General features: G+C 45.9%; 1 protein-coding gene across 4 annotated transcripts in view; it reads left to right on the top strand.

Annotated features, from left to right (window-relative positions):
* Nucleotides 1-7,795: 7,795 nt before the first annotated feature.
* Nucleotides 7,796-21,394, top strand: part of RAB3GAP2 (RAB3 GTPase activating non-catalytic protein subunit 2) — a 279,134-nt gene continuing 265,535 nt past the window's right edge. For 2 of the 4 annotated variants that reach the window (XM_029593169.1, XM_029593168.1), the window contains exon 1: nucleotides 7,800-8,021. In XM_029593169.1, the coding sequence (XP_029449029.1) occupies nucleotides 7,919-8,021 (103 nt within the window). In that variant the 5' untranslated portion in view covers nucleotides 7,800-7,918. Of the gene's footprint in view, nucleotides 8,022-21,394 lie in introns of all 4 variants that reach the window. The other 2 variants (XM_029593170.1, XM_029593167.1) reach the window with 2 other exon arrangements.

Here is a 21,394-nt window from a genome sequence, read left to right on the forward strand (position 1 = left end):
CCCGTATTTCTTTTGCCATTCTTCACAGTCTCTCTTCCAATGGCCTTCATTTTTGCAGTACGCACACTGATTCTTTCCCAAAGGGGGGGGTCTTGTTCCCCCTCCTCTTCGCGGTCTGCCATTGTCTTGGCTCCTTCCCGTCCGCGTGTCCTCGAGAGCGGCGGCTAACAGTCACTTTCTCCTTCATGTCTCTACTTGCTTCTCTCTTTTCTCTTCCACTTCTCTATTTCCACATACTTGGTCTGCTATAGCTTTTAACTGGCTGAGGCTCATGCCCTCAAAGCCTTCGGCCTTCTGCAGCTTCTTTCGGATGTCGGGTCTCTATTATTAAGTTCCTGGTTGCAGGGACGGGCCCTTTTCTTCTCTTCCTGATCCCTGTTCCAATACACCTCAAAATATGATGAAAAGATCACAGTCCATCTGGAAATTGAATAGGTGACCTGCGCCTGGAGGCAAATCAGTTCTGACGAGGCTGAGAAGCTGCAAAACATTGCTTCCTTCATACTTGTAAGTTTGGCATTGGGTTAATTCAATAAAGTAAACCTGGATCTGCAGGCAAGGATCCAAGGGGGGCGCTTTAGGTGTGCAGGAGTGATGATCAAACCCTTGGAAGCCTTGTATCAATTACATTGCAAACACTAAGAACATATGGTAATAGCCAGAGCCCAGCCCCCACCAGTGGTAAAAGAACATAATTGCAATATATATATATATATATATATGTGTGTGTGGGGGGGCTACTACTTTATCATTTGGGCCGACTCATATTTGCTCTTGTTCCTAATCTTGCATAGTGGCCCTTTCTCTTGCCCACAACTTCCAATAATCCTTATCTTGCGCCTGCCACTGAATCAAAATTTTTAATATTAAGTCTTTGTTTTCTCCGGTTTTTTTTTTTTTTTTTTTTTTTACAAACGGCATCCTGTAATTCTCACAGTCAGCGCTGCACATGCTTGGCTGTCTTATCTTGCCAGTTCCTTAAAACAGGGAGTAGCTCTGCATATTTAACTACTGCTAGCCAAAGAAGCAACAAGAAAAACTTTAACAAAGAACCCATTCTTAATCATTTCTCTAAATTTCCCAGAGACAGCTTCAAAATAAACTGCGTCAGCAAAAGGGAGTTCATACTTTATCATGCGTTCCAATGTAACTTTTAAATAACAGATAATATATAGGAGACAAGTAAGAACAATAATTAACATGGTATTAGAGAATAGAAAGATAAGCATAGGGAGGACACTGGGATAGAAGATATGAGAAAACTGAAAGCTTCTGATTAATAACGTCAGCATTGAAACGCACAGCCATATTGAATGCACTACGCACTGGCTCAACGTCTTTTTTTTTTTTTTTTTTTTCTGGCTCGATTCCCTCCTCTCTCCTGTAATTATCTCTGCCGTTAACCCTTAACTGCCATCAAGTTCTAAACTTCAACACCAGTAAATGCATTCTCCAGCAATCAAATCAGTATTTTAACTTAACACTGTAAGTTAATTTGTTGTATAGTAGTCTTGTGCAGCATCTGTAAACCAAAATCTCTTCTTATTAGGGTTTAAAACAATTAAAACAATTAAAAAAATCCCTGGTACATGTGCTTGCAATTCACAGATAGCAGTTACATACATTACAATCCTTAATAATGGGGACTTCCAGTTCCCCATTTTGTGCGCCTGAGCCACCATTACGAGGGCGGCTCCCTCCACTAACTTCTTTGCCCACGACGGAGGATTCTCAATAACTGCAATCCAAGCAGTTATGTACGGTATATCCTCAGGGCAACCCGGATTCCCTTCTTCACTAACTATTTTCTGGACCCTCGTGGCCGTTTGGAAATCGAAAGTTCCTACCGGAGGCCAATTTACACACAAACTGGGCCACCTATGGGTGCATCGTTGAATCATTCCGGGTTTAGTACATTTATGTCTATCGAACACTTCCCTATAGTGTTCCGTCATGACTTTTAATGGAGTAGAACCGCCCCCTCCCATCAGGATAGAATTCACAGACAAAGGAGGGAAGGGAAGACGGATAGGTAAGGGGTCCGTATCCGTCAGACACAAAAGGGTCACTTTCACACAACAAGAAACCTATTCCCACTATCGTATGCGTTACTTCTTTTTCCTCTTTTTATGCGCGTGGCTTTCGGAATGCAATTCCTACCAAACCACCGCTTGGGGTGTGATCAAAGCCCCCTCGGTCCCCTCACGGATGGACCGGTTATTTGCTACTCTTTTAGCTATTCTTCACTTTTCCCATCATTCCCATAATACTCGCCTGCAGGGTTCTTCCGAACGTCATGAAAGCCTTCTTCCCGGATCACCAGCCCAAAGGTCTCAGAGGATCTCCGTGGAATGACCCCCTCAGATACCTGATCACTGAACTCAGCGGTGGCCACTCACCAGGCAAGTCTGGGGGATCACTCCGCCACAAAATCCCCTGGACCAACTGGGGGGCTAAAATAGCGTCCCCGGTACCTCCTGGCTGGCTCGCCAAATGTAACCGTCTCTTTTTAGTCAGTAAGGAGGTCCAGACAACTGATCCGTAAAGATAGACTTTTATTGCCAGCAAGATGCAGCTAAGACAAAGGCTCAGTACAACTGCATGCCCCTCCCATTCAGGAGCAGACTCTTATGCACTTTACAGTTCTTATCTTTTACACATGCGTTCTAAGCATTGCTGAGCAAGCATATTCCGGCTGAAGGGGCTACTGACCCCCTCCCTAGACACCCTGGAACTTTCGTGAAACTTCTCCCATGTTCTGCAGGAGAGGCTGCTGGGACTTGCAGTTCTGGAAAGGAATTCGCGAGTCTGCAGTAATACAGCCCATCACATAATACATCCATTGTTCTAATCTAGGTTACAGCAGTGAAAGCTTATCAGAGAATAAGAACAGCGAAGCCAAAAAAATGAAAATGTGCAATGTGCTGACAGAGAGTTTCTCAATGTCCTAATTACAGCTGTATTGCAGACTGTAAGTAAACCCGTCATGAAGCAGGGAATTCTGGTACATGAAGTCCTTTGTCAGGTTGAAGCGTTCAGACCCCTTCATTAGGAGGGTTTCGGTTCCTTTAACAGAGCAGAACTATCGTGGGTAGAATGCTCCCCCTCCCCCCCGCAGCAGCTCTGGGTGCCCTGCAATGCTTCTCTTTGGGTGAGATCACTGCCCTGGATGGGCTGCGTGCCTGCGCCATCTTGGTCTCTGCCTGGCTACTGGCCCACATCTTGATCACAGCTGGGGGGGGGGGGGGGGGACTATTGTTCCCTGACTGCCCGGTGTTTGTTGTGGTGCAGATTGTGGGCGAGTGGCGGCAGTGCAGGTCATGCCTTCCTCCGACTATAGACGGTATTGTGGCGTGTGGCAGTGAGTGGACAGCCTTCATTTTGGCAGCCATGGTCGTGTTCCTGTCTCCGGCAGGTGAGCCTTCCTACTCATATCAGCATGATTGCTGCTGTGCTGGCGACACGGCGGGTGGAGGAGCCTGAACTTTGTCAGGGGGGAGCAAGATCATGCCATGGGTTAGGGAGGGAACTCAGTGGCCTTTTGATGTATGCAGAAGCATGGGGGAGTTTTCATGGCAGCTGATATGTGGCTATAGATTTATGCCTTTCCTGCTTCATTTTCTCAGTGAATTAATTTCATTTCTTTACTGGCCAACTGGTGGCTCAGTGAGATAAGTACTTGCTTTGCAATGCAGGGATTATAGGTTCAAATCCTGAGCTTTCCTTGCTACTCTAGCAAGATTGCTTTCCAGGAGAGACCATGACTCTCTGGGAAGTCTTGCAGCTGCATGTAGTCCCATTGCTTGTCCAGCCCTAGGCTACTTGCATGACTGTCTGGAAGAGGGAGGTCATTCTTGACTGGGGGGCATCTGTGCTGGCATTTCAGCAGCCATTGCAATAAGGCTGAAGGAAAATCCTTTAGAGAAATGGCACAAACAGGGGACCCCTGCGACAAGTTATCATCTAGTAGTAGCATTTAATTATTTCCAAGCATTTTGATAACCCACCTTTCCCAGTGTGTTTTCAAAGCAGACTTACAATAAATTTAAGTGAACAGAGGTATTCATGGGAAAAGGTTGGGCTTTCACGGCCAGGCGCAATGGCATTCCTGCCAGAGCAGAGCTTCCTTATTGCTGGTGGAGAGGTGAGTGCCAGGTAAAACACAAAATGTCCCTTCAGCTGCATTTTGTACTTTGGAACTTTTATCAGCGCACAAGTGGGGCGACATAGGCCAAGTCCAAAGTTGGCCATGTGGTGTCCATACCCACCTTAGAAACATGCCTCCTGCAAGGGAGTAACTGCTGCTCCTTGCATGTCACCCCCATGCCTTCTATTAACGGTAGCAACTGCTGGTCCATGCAGGCTGCCACCAGTCCTATTATGGATGATAGTAACTGCTGCTCTGTGCAGGTTAGCTTTATGCCTCCCGGTAAGAGTAGTAGCTGCTGCTTGGCGCAATTTACCACCATGCCTTCTCTTTGAGGGAATAGCTGCCGCTTTGTACAGGTTAACCCCCCCCCTCCCCATGCTTCCTGCTGAGAGTGGTGGCTGCCGCTCCGTGAGGTTGCCCCCCATGCCTCTCCATACAGGTGATCCCCATGCCTTCCTTTGGGGGTGATGGCTGCCACTCTATGCAGATTACCACCATGCTTTCTCTTGGGGGAAATGACTGCTGCTCTGTGCTAGTTACCCCACGCTGTCATTGCTGTCACCTGCTGCCTCGTGTACGTTACCTCCCCTACCTTTCCATTAAAGGAAGTAACATAGCGACAGCATAAGTCAGTAAGATCCATGGCTACACAGTGCCATACATTCAGACTCCCAGTTTTATTTTCAAGATTTTAGCATTGGCAGGCATTTTAATTTCATTTCTCTTCCTATTTTATATTGAATCTATGACCTGCTTATTATCTGATAATATAGGCAATTTGGAGCCAATTTTGTTTGCATTTCTTGGATTTTATGTTCTTCAGTTAATGTATATGCTAGCTCAGCATTTAAATAGCACGTCTACTGGCAGCAGAGAACAGCGAAAGCAATTTTCTTCATTTCACATGGCAGCCTGATGATGAGACCTGCCACTTGACAACAAAAAGTCTCATATAATTTCTAGAACAATTTGTTGATAGTTGGTTCCGTTTGCCCAGCTAACGACTAATCACTATCAGACAACTCGGACAGGTAGTACCAAGCATCTCACCACAAGTACTTGTAGGATATCGTTTCTATGTCATCCTTTCTCTTTCCATATCAGGTCATTCTATGGCACATAGGCATTCACATTTTACTGCATGACATCTTTGTTTTCGTCCTGCACATCCTTGGGACATCTGGGCAGCAATTAAATGCGGTAACTTGCTTCTAGCACTAGGAGTGATTTGAGCAAGTATTTATGCTCTCATCTTTGTAAAATACTAAATCATTCTTTTGCCTTTTGTGCTTTGCCTGTGCGAGCTGTGCCGGTACAGTAGCGGAGAAGGTCAGCAACACTGTCCATTGGATCACAGACAGGTGGCGACTTGCTCAGATATGGTACTTGGCTCATCCATACAACCCCCGCAATAGCCCTGATAAGCCATTGTTGCCACATCACTGAATGCAATTCTAGTTAACAGGTCAGCTTTATCCCCCAGAAGCTACAACCACCAGCTGCCAGACTTGACAATTCTACACCTTGTGCCTCAACTCATTGACATGTGGTAGGTCGAATGGTAGTAGTGCTACCCAATCATCAATTGCATTCTCCTTTTGTTATTATTCTGGTAGGCAATTTCAGGTAGCATTGGCTATATTTTTCTGGTATTCTGGCTGCGCAGTAGGTTGCACTTTTAGTAAAGCAGGTAAGATGAGAGTTATGCTTCCCTCTGCGTTGTCTAATTTAGCTTTAACATTTTCATGCAGTTATTGAGGCGCTTACCTCATTTGGTGGCTCCTTCTTTCCTGTGTCGACCCCAATTATCTTCACAGAACTGCAAAATGCTACTGTATTTCTTAGGTCAAATCATCTGCATTTCCTTCAACAATTATTGCTTATCGTCTTGGTTTCCAAAGCTAAAAAAACAAACAAATAAATAAATAATGTCCAATTAATATTGGAATTCTGGGTCAGATAGTTCAGGGACTATTCCTCCAACACTCACTTGTTGGCATCTTCTGCAGGTCATTCTTGCTTTCCTTTGTTATAGGTGTTCTTGGACAGCCTTTAACAGTAGTAACTCTTTTCACACCAGTTTTTATTTTCTCTTCCATGAGCATGTGCTACAGCTAATGACCTTGTGTGCCAGACATGGCAGTTCTTAGAGTGTTCATCAAGGAGTAATCTTGGATGGCAGAGCATTGGTGCAATCTTGTGGTTAATCGCCTTGTTCTGGCAGGTGAATGGAAGTGTGAATTGTGTGCTCCCCTGTTCTAGGCCATAATATAAGTATGCAGTAGAAGCTAAACAGCTTGTTTTTGGCCTCACCGACCTAGTCTCAGGCAGCAGTGGCCAGCGGCTCTGATCTTTGGCCCTGCCGGCTTGGTCTCCGGCGATGGCCAGCTGCACCGATCTTCATTTCTTTGGCTCTGCCGGCCTGCTCTCCGGCAGCGGCTGGCAACACCAGTCTTCGTTTCTTCAGTCCTGCCGTCCTGGTCTTGGATGGCAGCAGGCAACGGCTCCAATCTTCAGCCCTGCTAGCCTGGTCTCTGGTGGTGGCCAGCTGTAACATTGGAGATGCCATGGAGGCATCATTGGAAATGCCATGAAGACTTGCAGTCATATCAGGGAGATAACTGGTATGTATTTGTGTGTGTGAGAGAGAGACTGGTTGGGGAGATGATTGGTGTGTGAGAGACAGAAACTGGTCCTGAGGGTGTGACTGGTGTGTATGTGTGTGTGTGTGTGAGAGAGAGATAGAGAAAAATTGGTTGTGGTCCCTAAGGAAGAGGACTGTGATGACAGCTTCAGCAGTTACTGCTGCTTCTGGTTTGGCATCCAAGGGAAAGGAGTAGGAGAACTTCTGGAAAGGGTAAGTAAAGGTGGCTTTTAAAGTTCATTTTTCTTGATTGACTACCATTTTAATTATTGGATATTATGTGATGTGTATGCTGTTTTGAAATATTTTATTGGTGTTTGAACAATTTTAAATAATTTTAAAGAGTTTTTAATTGTTAGATGTTGTTCTGTTCATCAGCTGTTTTGAAACATTTATTCATATAAGTTTTACAATTATTTGGGAACTATCAGGTGTGTCCAGACAGAAAAAAGGTTGAGAGCCACTGATCTAGAGGTCAGCCTGTAGGGGGAAGAGGGGCCACATCATTATGAACCATTAAATTATACTACCTGTCACCTTCTGATCACTCTTCCCCCATTACACTGTCATTGTAATGCCATTTATGGTTCACCTATATTTTCTGATGAGTATCCTCTTTTGGTCTTTCTATTCTAACCTGAGGACGTATTAGCTCCCGGACGCTAGTCAAGAAATGCATTAACTTAGTCCAATAAAAAGGTTTCACCTTTTATATTTTTGTTTATATTTCTTAAAATTTACCTTCAAAGCTAATCACGGATGTATTAAGTCAATAAAAAAACAAATCGTCTTTACTTCCACCTGGCAGACTCTCACCCAAGCTACTCCCTCTGTCTCTCCTCTCCCCCTGACCACCTGTCCCAGTGACGCAATGCCCGCGCTCACGCGGCGACCATGTTGGAATTGGCAAAGGGCGATCTCCAGCCAAGGTACCGGTTTCCATGGTGCTAAGGAACTCAGCCTCCAGCCGGCGGAAGGCGTTCGGACTGCGCATGCGCCGGAGAGCCACCGGTGACTGTTTCCTGTTTTGTTTTGGCCGCTGAGGCGCACGGCGCAGTTGGCAGGTTGGAGAGGAGGATCCTGGAGCCCAGCAGCTCTGAGGAGAGGCGAGAGAGGGTGGTGTCATGTCTTGTTCGCTGGTAGAGTTTTGTCGCTTTCAAGATATCAAACCTGTGCGGGATTTTTTGTTCCCGCACCTCCGGGAGGAGGGCGACAGGAAGAGTGACGGTAAGCTGGGGAGCAGCCGGAGAGCTGAGGCCTCTCTCTTCCTCGCACAGGGTATAGCCGGGCCCTGCGGGATGCAGTCTTCTCAAGCCTAAAATAACTAGAGATTTATCAATTTTCATTCTCTTTAAGTATATTTCTGCAAATATTTGCAGACATGTTCTTGTGGATGTTGAGTTCAAGTAGGAGTGATAGCAGGTACCATTTATAAATCAGGTGGCAGGTGAAATTATTAATATCAGTTTTGCTCTGATGTTTGAAAATTAGCATTACTTAATATATAAGCACACATCTTACTAGCTCAGTTTGTATATCAGTATGATATCACCAGGGAGTTTGATAATGACTCGCACAGCAGCATCCAGATTTACTTATTCATAGGCAAAAGCAGCATATTACATTTCTTATAAATGGTATTTTGTTTAACTTTCTAAATTTACCGTATATTTATCTGTTTACATTTGACTGTTGTTTGTGTTTCGTAACTCCTTTTAAAGCAATGATTTGTCTGTTTATGTTTGGTTATATAATTTGAAATTAACAGAATCATTGAATCTTGTCTTTGTGTTTCTCTTTCTGGTTTTGATAAGATATTCATAATGCTTTTGTCAAGGAAACTGAACTATCTCTTTTTTGAGAACATTATATTCTGGGTTTGTCTGTTTCTGTAAATGAACTAAAGGCAACACAAGAAGGCTCTTATAGATCTTGGCTTCCCTGCTCTGGAATATACATATTAAAATAGCAAACAAATTCCCAAGTTACATATGTTTTAGGAGATTAGGTTATTTAAATGAGATATGAATATAATGCATATGGAAGCCTGAGTGCTAGCATTTATTTCACTTTAGTGGTGTACTGTCCTGTTTGTTTTTGTAAAATGATTTATTTCTGGTCTGTCTCTTTTAATCCTTCCTCAATGATCCACCCCTATCCCTCCCTTGGTAGATTTTCCAGATGATACTAAGACCTTTGCCAACCCTAGTGGTTGACCAGTGTGGCGTCACCTGCCTTCCCTTCCTCTCTTTCTACTGTAAATGTAGTGTTAGCCATACAAAATGCTATTCATTTTCATGTTGTATGCCAGAATCTAAGTTTTTTTGTAGTAGTAAACATTCAAGGTGAAGAATTGATCTATTTTTCATGCTTGTCAAGTACAGATTCTTGTTTTTGGCTACACTGTCTGCAGTATAATGAATTTTATCATGCTTGTCTTGTGTCCATGGAACTCAGCCCACATTCATAATACCAGAAGGACTCTACTGAACAGCACCCAAGAAAACAGTGATTTGCACAGCTAGAGAAGCCTCTTAAAGACTTCTTGGTAACACTTTGGCAGCAAAGTGAATGTTAGGACTTTGATAACAGTTGCTTCTAAAATCTGGAGCATTTGATTGCAGAATGTTCTGTGGGCATATAGTGTAATTTTTCTTTGCTGATCCTGCTGCTCTTTTTGGCAGTGATTTGGAGCAGTGACTCACTCCTCCCAGCAGGTCTATGGCCTGCTCCTCTCTGTGCTTCAGTGCTCTAGGTCTGTGCACTAGTATAGCTTAGTCCGGGTTGCATGTTGCTTCCTAAGTCCCCATGCTGAACTGCAGCAGTATGTAGTGCTGTATGTGGCCTAAAAGGTGCCAATCATGAAAATTTAGTCACCTGGTATTTTTCTGTCCCTGTTTGGATCAGTAAATGAGCTGCTGGTCTAGTTGGCCAGCACAACTCTTTCTATCATATAAGATGTGTAGCCTGATCCACTGCTCTCACTCCTTTCTTGAAAACCATGCCATAGGAATGAATGAGATCTTTGGGGGCAGGGGGAGGACTAGAAGGCAGGATATGCTGTGAGGTTCTAAATGATTAACAGTTATTTATTGGTATGTGGGGGTGGGGGAAGAGAGAATTTAGATTTGATGATAACATGGTTGCATAGGATCTCTTGATGGCCCTCCCCCTCGGATTACTAGCTTCAGCTCTGCATACCCTTGGGGGTAAGGTGGAATCTGGATTGGTGGCTATAGCCATCCAATCTACAAAGAGGAGTAACCCTATAGTCTCCCGAAATAGTCACCACGGAATCAGCCTGGGGGGGGGGGGGGGGGCGCCACTAAGCTCATGGCCAATAAACTGTCTAGAGATGAGCTGTAAAGATGGCTCCATACTTCCTCCTGCTGATAAAAGTGAAGGCAGTCAGTCTTGTCAGGCAATGCTACAGCAATAGCATACATAAACAAGCAAGGGAAACTGAAGTCATATGCTAGCATAAGTGGTGGATCAATTGTGCAAATGGTCAGAGGAGAATCTCCTCTTGCTCTCAGCATCATACATAGTAGGAAATGAAAATCGCCAAGATGATTTTCTCAGGTGGAATACGCTGGGAGCTGTCTAGAAGTGATAGTGGATTGATGGAGTCACCTGGGCAAGGACCTAATGACATGGGTGAATGCCAAGGCTGATGTATTTTCAGCTGCAGGGCAGAGCCAGGCTCCAGTGGCATAGATGCACTCGTGCCTGTGGCCACCGCTTAGCCTGCTGTACGTTTTCCCACAGTGGCCTCTTGTAGGCAAAATAAAAAGAACAGAGGACCATCCGTCCATGGTGATACTAGTAACCCGCCTCAAACTATTTGGATGGTGCAGGCTATAAATAATTTTAAATAAATAATAGCCCCAGATGGCTGAGAGGGCTTTAGTATGCAGACCTAGTGAGGCTGCTGAGCAGAACCCCACTGCACTTTCCCAAGGAGCGGTGACTGCTGAGGCAGGTCTGGTCCCAGTGGAAGACCTGATTTCAGTCTCTCTTACAGCCTGGCTCTTGAAAGGGTGCACTTGCATAAGAGATGTTACTCCTTGGCTGTGGTCTTAACTATGCTGAAATCATGTAAGTTTTCTACTTCCTTAGCATATATCAGTTTGGCAGGTGTTCAGAGATTTTTGTGGCACATGGGGGTTTCCTCAAGAAAATCATAACATCTCACAAATTTTAGATTTCCTGCAACCTGGACAAGGGGTTGGCCTTTAACTTCCTGCAGGTTCAGGTGGCAGATGTTTCATGATATAGGGACCAAGTCAAAGGCACCCAAGTAGCAGTGTACTCCTGAGAAGGGTAAAATGAGTTTGGCTGCCTTTCAGGGAAATAACCCCTCAGTGGGACCTCATTATGGTCTTAAGAGCCTTTGTTAAACTTCCCTTTGAGCTAATACAGCAGACATCCATAAAGGACTTTACTCTGAAGACCGCCTTTTTAGAAACAATCTTCTTGGCCATCTTCCATCTTTTTTGCCCAAGTTGGTATCTTCTTTTTATGTGAACCAGTTCTATTAGGTATTACAGGCTGGATGTGCAGAGTAAGACAGGCTCTGCCTTTGGGGCAGGTATCCATAAAACAGCTCTGTCTTTCTTGCCCCCCCCCCCCCCTCCACCAAACAAGGAGAAGCTTGGGTAACTCCATTATATGAAGACTGTTATAGCAGGAAAATAAGGAAGATGAAATTATTCTTACCTGATAATTTTCTTTCCTTGATTCCTTTTAGACCAGTCCAAAGCCCACTCGGGAATCCAGGGGCAATAAGGAGCAACTGTGTTGTACAAGGCATGTCCTCGGGCTTCAAGCTTCGTTCTTTTCTTCCTTTGTCTTACCTCTTGACTCAGTCAAAACAGTCTTGTATAACCTATGAGGTTTTGTTTTCTTGAGAATTTGGCATGAGGAAGGAGAAGATTTCCATTGCTCACAGTGCTTTGGCAGTAGCTATTGGCATAGCTACCAAAAGACAGAGGAAAAAAATGCCTTCGTGCAGAGGTGGCCAACTCTAGTCCTCGAGACACAAACAGGCTTGATTTTCAGGATATCCACAACAAATATCCATGAGATAGATTTGCATTCAATAAGAACATGAGATATGCCATACTGGGTCAGACCAAGAATCCATCAAGCCCAGTATCATGTTTTCAACAGTGGCCACTCCAAGTCACAAGTATCTGGCAGGTACCCAAACATTAAATAGTAACAATGCTGGTAACAAGTAGTGGCTATTCCTTACTGAATAACAACAATTTGTAGACTTTTCTGGGAACTTATCCAAACCTTTTTTTAAACCCAGTTACACCAACTGCCTTAATCACATCCTCTGGCAATGAATTCCGAAGCTTAATTGTGTGTTGAGTAAAAAATTATTTTCTCCAATTTGTTTTAAATGTGCTACTTGCTAACTTAATGGAGTGCCCCCTAGTTCTTCTATTATCCGAAAGAATAAATAACCGATTCACATTTACCCGTTCAAGTCCCTTCATGATTTTGTAGACCACTATCATATCCCCCCTCAGCTGTCTCTTCTCCAAGCTGAAATGCCCTAACCTCTTTAGCCTTTCCTCATAGGGGAGCCGTTTCATGCCCTTTATCATTTTGGTCGCCCTTCTCTGTACTTTGTCCAGTGCAACTATATCTTTTTTTGAGATGTAGCAACCAGAATTGCACATAGTATTCAAGATGTGGTCTCACCATGGATCAATACAGAGGCATTATGACATCCACCATTTTATTCACCAGTCCCTTCCTAATTTTTCCTAACATTCTGTTTGCTTTTTTGACCACCTCAGCACACTGAGCTGACAATTTCAATGTATTAATCACTATTATGGCTAGACTTTTTTCTTGGGTGGTAGCTCCTAATATGCAACTTTAACATCATGTAACTACAGCAAAGGCTATTTTTCCCTATATGCCTCACATTGCACTTGTCCACATTAAATTTCATCTGCCATCTGGATGCCCAATCTTCTAGTCTCACAAGGTCTTCCTGTAATTTATCACAATCTCCTTGTGATTTAACTACTCTGAATAATTTTGTGTCATCTGCAAATTTGATTACCTCACTTGCCGTACCTCTTTCCAGATCATTTATAAATATATTAAAAAGCACCAGTCCAAGTACAGATCTCTGAGGCATGCTACTATTTACCTTTTTCCACTGTGAAAACAGATCATTTAATTCTACTCTCTGTTCCCTGTGTTTTAACCAGTTTGTAATCTACAAAAGGACATCTCCTTCTATCCCATGACTTTTTAGTTTTCTTAGAAGCCTCTCATGAGGAACTTTATCAAATGCCATCTGAAAATCCAAATATACCGCATCTACCAGTTCACCTTTATCCTCATGTTTATTCACCCCTTCAAAACAATTGAACAGATTATTGAGGCAAGACTTCTCTTGGGTAAATTCAAGCTGGCTGTGTCCCATTATATCATGTCTGTCTATATGTTCTGTGATTTTATTCTTTATAATAGTTTTCACAATTTTTCCTGGCACTGAAGTCAGGCTCACTGGTGTATAGATTCCCGGATTAGCTCTGGAACCCTTTTTATATATCTGGGTTACACTGGCCACCTTCCAGTCTTCAGGTACAATGGATGACTTTAATGATAGGTTACAAATTACTTCTAATAGGTCTGAAATTTCTTTTTTGAGTTCTTTCAGAACCCTATGATGTATACAGGGCCTGTGGAAGCACTAGACAAACTATGACCATTGGGGCATGTGAGCCATGTTGAGATTCGGCAATCTCCACTCCTCATTGCTGTCGCAGCGCCACTGCTCATGGCCCCACATGGCTCACACCTCCTAATGGGAGTGGTGGCGCGACCGGGGTGGCACTACTCTTTGCTGTTGCGGCATCGCTGCTCGCGGCCCCACATGCTCCCTAATTTGGGTGGTGGCACGACCGGAGTGGGGGTAGCATTCCTTTTTGTTGCCACAGCGCCACCACTTGCGGCACCATATGGCTCATGCCCCCTAATTGGGGTGGTGGTGCAATGAGTGGGGGAGGGGGAGCAGGCGCAAGATAGAAGATGCCTAGGCACCTAGTCCCCTTGCAATGGCCCTGGATGTATACCATCCGGATCAGGTGTTTTGCTACTCTTCAGTTAATCAATCTAACCTACTTAGCATGATTTGGGTCAGTTCATCTCAATTGGCACCCTTGGGAACAGCCTCTGGAACAGGTATTTCCCCAACATCCTCCTCAGTAAACACCGGAGCAAAGAATTCATTTAGTCTTTCCTTTCTTAAGTGCCCCTTTAACCCGTTGATCATCTAACAGACCCACCGACAACCCTCGCAGGTTTCCTGCTTCGGATATATGTTAAAAAGTTTTTATTATGCGTTTTTGCCTCTACAGCCAACTTCTTTTCAAATTCTCTCTTAGTCTGTATTATTAATGTTTTACATTTAACTTGCCAATGCTTATGCTTTTTCTTATTTTCTTCAGATGGATCCCTCTTCCAATTATTGAGGGAAGATCTTTTTAGCTAAAATCTAACCAGATCGGCAGTCGTTTGACCTTCCTTCCACTTTTCTTAATGTGTGGAACACATCTGACTTTGCTTTTAAGATATTTTTTAACAATGGCTACACCTGTTGTACACTCTTAACCTTTGTAGCTGCTCCTTTCAGTTTTCTTCTAACTATTTCCCTTTTGAAAGTTTAGTACTAGAACCGTGGATTTACTGATAGTCCCCCTTCCAGTCATTAATTGAAATTTTCCTAGGCAAATGGACTGAGGACCAGTGGGTTTTTGCTACCCTGCCAGTAGATGGAGACGAAGCAAGCTGACGTCACAGTATATATAGCCCTGCAGTGACCCCAGCCTGCCAGTAATTTCCATCTCCAGCAGATGGTGGACATGCATCTCCTTATGGGGGTTGCTTCGAGCTTTTTGGAAAGAGAAATTTGAAATTCTACATTCGGTAAAAGCCTCACTCTCTTGTGGTGATACCTAAAGGTCCCTCCCCCAATTGAGAATTCCTGAGGTGATTTCCGTGGTCCCTCAGAGGTGTGCCTTGGTCTGGTAGCTGGTTCCCGGTGTGGACTTAGCTGCTTGTACAGCTGAAAGGCAGCGAATGCAGAAGGCTGAGCATAGTGGTGATGGCAGATGCCCTCTCCTCCTGCAGCCAGAAACAGTCTCTCTGCTTAACTGGTAAGTGCTGAGCTCTGGTAAGTTTAAAAAAAAAAAAAGAAAAAGAACTTTTACTTATAGAAACGGGGTTTTTAGGCCTTTCTTCAGTCTCCTTGTTCGGTGCTCTGTCCCGATGTTATTCTCAGTCCTGTTGGGGTTAGGTTACAGTTGGTCTGCTTACGGTTTTGGCTGGAAGTGTGCCATATCTTGGTTCTCCCTTGACTGGCTCCTCCGCTGGTGAGGGCAGTTCTGGGGGACCAGCTCCATTTCTTTCTGGGCTTGGTCTGGACCCTGGCTGCTTTTTCTTAGATGGATTTTTTTCAAGGCTTAAAAGCCTTTCTTCAGGTGCAGTCCTCTGTTTCCCCCCTCAGCCGGTGGCTCCTCCCTCTTCCAGTCCTATGCTTAAGCACCGGGGCTCGCCTCGGCTCCCTGCGGGTGTTCCCGACAGGAATTTGGATGGCACTGATGATGAGATTGATCTGATTCCCAGGAAGATGGGGAAATTCCTCCAGGGCTGGAACCATATTGAACCATGTTGCGGTTCTTTCATAAAGATGAACTGCTGGCCCTGATCCAGCAGGTGGGTGACCCTGGTTCGGGTGCTTTGTCAGAGCCAAGAAAGAATCCCATTTTGGTTTCATTATGTAAAGCCTCTTATTTTTCCCTGTGATGGATACCATTCAGGAATTGATTGATCTGGAAGGGGATGCTCCAGAGGTAAATTTTAAAGAGGGTCGGACATTGGAAGGCCTGTTCCCCCTGGATCCGGATGTGAGAGAGTGTTTGCATTTTCCCAAAGTGGATGCATTGGAATGTGCCTTTTCTAAGCGGATGACTATCCCTATAGAGCAGGGGTGGGCAATTAATTTTCCCATGGGGCCGCATGAGAAATTGGGATGGTTTTAGAGGGCCGGACTAATATAATTAACTCAGTTCTCAATAGCCCTACTTATGAAAAGACAGCAGTTTACCACCAATGCATGTCCTCTGAGAAAACACAACAAATAAGACCGATACAAACGCTTACATGCTAGCAAAATATCTCATCTCGGTAACAGACACAGAACCGACCTAACATACTCCCAGGATCTGTAGTAATGCACATAAACTAATCCACACACAGTTACACCTGTATTATGGAATACACTCAAACAGGAGCAACCCTATCTTTGAAAAGGCAACACTACAAATATTAAATCAGGTCCTAAAAACCAATACACCTTTTATTAGGAAAACAGAACTAGCAAGCACTATAGATCCCCACACAGAAATAATTGTAAAACTATACTAATAAGCAGAATAAATGTTTCAAAACAGCTATGAACAGAATAACATCCAACAATTAAAAACTCATAAAAACTATTAAACATTCTCCAAACACCAATAAAATATTTCAAAAAAGCAGACATCACACAATTAAAATGGCAGTCAAGAAAAATAAACTTAAAGCCACCTTTACTTAGCCCCTCCAGCAGCTCTCCTACTCCCCTTCCCTGCAGGCCGTGGCACACACCAGAAGCAGCAGTAGTGGCTAAGCTCTATACTTATGGTCCTCTTCCTTAGTGCCTATGTCTCTCACACACACACCATACCAGTCATGCCCCCATGACCAGTTTCTGTCTCTCACACACCAATCATCTCCCAAACAGTCTTTGGCACACACACACCAGTCACCTTCCTGAACAGTTTCTCTCATGCCATACACACACACACAGGCTTCCCACTCCCGTGTTCTACTTACATATATGGTCTTCTCACTCTCATAATCACTTTCTCTGTCTCTCACACCCACACACACACACACCCACACACACACCAGTCTCTCACTCCCATGTTCTCTTTCAGATATACAGGCTTCTCCCTCCCATGATGTCTCACACACACCCAGGTTTCTCACTCCCATGCTCACTCTTCACATGCACAGGCTTCTCATTCCCAGAATCACTTTATTTCTCTCTCTCTCACACACACACACACACACACCAGTCACCTGATCTCACTCATGCATACACACACACACAGGCTTCCCACTCCCAAGTTCTCTTTCAGATATACAGGCTTCTCCCTCCCATGCTGTGTCTCACACACACCCAGGTTTCTCACTCTCATGCTCACTCTCTTCACATGCACAGGCTTCTCATTCCCATAATCACTTTCTCTCTGTTACACACACACCAGTCTCTCTCATTTCCATGCTCACTCTCCACGTGCACAGGCTTCGCATTCCCTGAATCACATTCACACACACCAGTCTTTTTCTCTCACACACACAGTCACCTTACCAAGCAGTCTCTCTCTTTCATGCATGCACACTCACCCAGGTTTCTCACTCCTACAACTCCAGGCTTCTTACGCTCATGCTTTCCCACATACCCAGACTTCTCACTTCCATGCTTTTTCTCTCTCACACACACACACACACACACATCAGCTCTCTGACCAGTCAATCACACACAGGCTGGCTGGCTGCTTCTCACTCTCTCTCTTACTTACTTCCTTCCCCCCCCCCCCCCCCCCCGAGCACAAATGGGAGCTGCAGCAGCCCCCGCAGGCCAAGAAAGAAGAATCCCATCGGCCGTGGGAGGCTCATGCTGCTGACTCCTTTCTCGATTACCGGCTGCTTCAATTGCTCGGGGACCGACGCTGCAGCCGACGCGGCACGGCTCTTTCTCCTTCCCGCGCACCGCTCCGTGTATCACTTCCTGTTCCGGGTCACGGGAGGGGGGGTGCAGGCGCGGGAAGAAGAAAAGGCCAGCCGCGGGTGCCACAGCTTCTAACACCGCTGCCGTTACCACTGGGCTTGAACGTGCTGACAGCCCAGCGGCAATGGCAGCGGCAGAGACCGGGAGCGCGCACCGCGGACCGGCAAAAAACTCCCACGGCCCGGTCCCGGTCTGCGGACCGGTGGTTGGGGACCCCTGAAAAAAGACCACGAAAGGCGGAACTATGACATACCGTATTTTTCGCTCCATAAGACACACCTGACTATAAGACGCACCTAGGATTCAGAGGGGGAAAATTAAAAAAAAAAAAAATTTGTGCTAAACCGGCTCTGTGTCTGGGCGTCTTATGGAGCAAATTAGGGGAGTGCATAGCTTTTTTTTTTTCCTCCCCATTTTGTTTTCGGGTCTGGGGAGGGCCATTTCGGTCCACTCCCCAGATCAGAAAACTTTTCTTTCTCTGGGAACCCCTCCCCCCCCCCAAAAAACCCCATCCCAACCCTTTAAATTAACAACCCCCACCCTCCTGACCCCCCCAAGACCTGCCGACTTAATTTACTGCAACCCCCCACCCTCCTGACTCCCCCAAGACCTGCCGACTTAATTTCCTGCAACCCCCACCCTCCTGACTCCCCCAAGACCTGCCGACTTAATTTACTGCAACCCCCCACCCTCCTGACTCCCCCAAGACCTGCCGACTTAATTTCCTGCAACCCCCCACCCTCCTGACCCCCCCAAGACCTGCCAAACATCCCTGGTGGTCCAGCTGGGGTCCAGGAGCAGTCCGGAAACAATCTCCTGGGCTTCGGTCGTCGGCTGCCAGTAAACAAAATGGCGCCGACGGCCCTTTGCCCTCACTATGTCACTGAGACCGATCAATAGCAGCGGTCGGTCCCAGTGACATAGTGAGGGCAAAGGGCCGTCGGCGCCATTTTGTTTACTGGCAGCCGACGGCCCACGCCCAGGAGATCGTTTCCGGACCGCTCCTGGACCCCAGCTGGACCACCAGGGACGTTTGGCAGGTCTTGGGGGGGGTCAGGAGGGTGGGGGGTTGCAGTAAATTGTCGGCAGGTCTTGGGGGGGGTTGTTAGATTTTTATTTTTTTTTTAATATTCGCTCCATAAGACGCACATACATTTTCCCCCCAATTTTGGGGGGAAAAAAGAGCGTCATATGGAGTGAAAAATACGGTATATTTGCCCAGCACCGGCCAATCGGACAGCGTGCCTTCGCTCTAGTCACTCCCTCCCCCCCCCCCCCACTGGGCGCTGTAAAAAAAACAAAAAAAACCAGTTCATTCTCCGGCGAGGGAGCGGAGAAGGGAAGGCAGCGTGCCTCATTCCCCGTCTGCTCTCAGCAGTGGGCGGGCCGGTCACAGACCGTAGGCGGGCCGGATTCAGCCTGCGGGCCGCCCCTTGCCCAGGTCTGCTATAGAGGGAGGAGTGGCCTTGAAGGATGCACATGATAGGATTGAGGCTATTCTTAAGAAAGCCTTTGAGGCAGGGGAAATTATTTTACAGATTGTCTCCTGTTGCAGCCCAGTAGCAAGATTTTGTCTGCATCTCTTTCAGGTTTATGAATCTGAAGGGAATTTTAGAGTGGTTATGGAGCCTGCTGCTATTTTTTTTTTTTTTTAGTAGACCTTGGCCAGAGGAGTGGCTTTGGTGATGGTGGCCAGCGTCAATTCTGGTTGCAAAATTGGTCAGCTGTCGCAGCTTCCAAAGCTTTTGTTTGGGAGCAAGTTGTTTGGGAGCAAGTTGGAGAAACTGATCAGTAAGTGGGGTGAGTCTCCGGTTGCTGGAGAATAAGAAACAGCTACAACGCCCTTTGGTATGAGGAGTCATTTCCTTGGTTCCACGCATTTTCGTCTCTTCAGAGGGATGACCTTTTAATGGACTTAGCCTTTTGGTAGGTCTCAGTCCTTTTGTCCCCAGGAGCCCAAGAGAGGATCAGGCTCGGGTGGTGGACCTTCCCAATGAAGGTTTGCTGACCCATCTTCCGGAATAGGAAATGGAGGGACGTCTTTCTCTCTCTTATTGGAGGTAGGTGAAGATCATGTTGGACCAATGGGTCCTGGAGGTGATACAAGGGTATGCACTTGAATTTTGCAGTTACTTCCTCAGGATGTGTTCATGGTGACCCTTTGTCACTCTGCACAGAAGAAGCAGGCAGTGGAGTTCACGCTTCAAAGGCTCCTCAGACTGAGGGCTGTGGCTCCGGTGTCCACGTCTCAAGAAAGTATGGGGTGATATTCCATTAATTTTGTTGTGCCCAAGAAGACGGGCTCCTTTAGTCCCAACCTAGATCTCAAGAGGGTCAGCCGTTGTTTCAAGGTGACTCATTTTCACATGGAAACCTTACGCTGTGCGATAATGACTTCCTTGGATCTGTCAGAAGCTTACCTTCATATTTCCATCTGATTGGAACACGAAAGCTTTCTATGCTTTGCAGTGTTGGGGCGCCATTACCGTTTTGGGTGCTGCCTTTTGGTCTAGCTACCACTCCCAGAACATTTTCCAAGGTTATGGTGATAGTAGCGGCGGCCTTGTGAAATCCTGGTTCACCCATATTTGGACGACTGGCTGATTCGAGCCAAGTCTCAAGAAGAGAGCCACCTAGTGTGACACAAGGCGATCTCCTTATTGCAGGAGCTCAGTTGAGTGGTGAACCTGACCAAGAGCAATCTTCAGCCATCCCAGTCGTTGGAGTATCTGGGTGTTCGGTTTAACATGGGACAGGACAGAGTTTTCCTGCTGGAAGTTCGGATCCAGAAATTGATGTCTCGAGTGCATCAGTTGATGAACACCATACGCCCGATGGTGTGGTCCTACCAACAGGTGCTCGGCTTGATGGCGGCTACCCTGGAAGTGGTGCCGTGGGCAAGGGCGCATATACGTCCTCTTCAGCGATCTCTGCTATCTCGTTGGAACCCACAGTCTCAGGACTATGTGGTTTGGCTCCACATGCCGATGGAAATCTGCTCCCAGCTGCAGTGGTGCTTGCAGGAGGATCATCTGAGACAGGGAGTTCCTTTGTTCTCTCTGACCTGGTTGGTACTCATGACAGATGCTAGTCTCCACGGTTGGGGGGCTCACTGTCTGGAGTTAACGGCCCCTGGGTGCTGGAATGCCGTAGTGTCCCACTGGTACATCAATCGCTTGGAGGCCCAGGCTGTACGGCTGGCATGTTTGTAGTTCAGGCACAAGCTGCGGGATCAGTTGGTTCACGTGATGTCAGACAACGCAACGACGGTGGCCTATATCAATCACCAGAGAGGAACCAAGAGCCAGCAAGTGTCGCAAGAAATAGACCAACTGATGGAATGGGCGGATGGTCATCTGCAGATGATCTTGGCCTTTCACATTGCAGGAAAAGACGACATAAGAGCGGACTTTCTCAGCAGGGAGAGTCTGGACCCAGGAGAGAGGGTATTGTCAGTTAAGGCGTTTCAGCTGATTGTTGATTGTTGGGGCCTTCCGTTCCTAGACCTGCTGGCGACTTCTCGAAATGCAAAAGTTCTTCATTTCTATAGTCCAACCACTGCATAGCCTTTCCTTATGGTTGTTGACCTTGAAGACTGAGTTCCTGGTGGCTATATGTTCTGCGTGTCGAATTTCTGAGCTGCAGGGCTTTTCTTACAGGGAGCCATTCTTTGGGTGACTCCGGTGCATTATAGCTGTTTACTGTTCCATCCTTTCTGCCCAAGGTAGTC

This window comes from Rhinatrema bivittatum, chromosome 3 (genome assembly GCF_901001135.1).
Source record: "Rhinatrema bivittatum chromosome 3, aRhiBiv1.1, whole genome shotgun sequence".
Lineage (NCBI taxonomy): Eukaryota > Metazoa > Chordata > Amphibia > Gymnophiona > Rhinatrematidae > Rhinatrema > Rhinatrema bivittatum.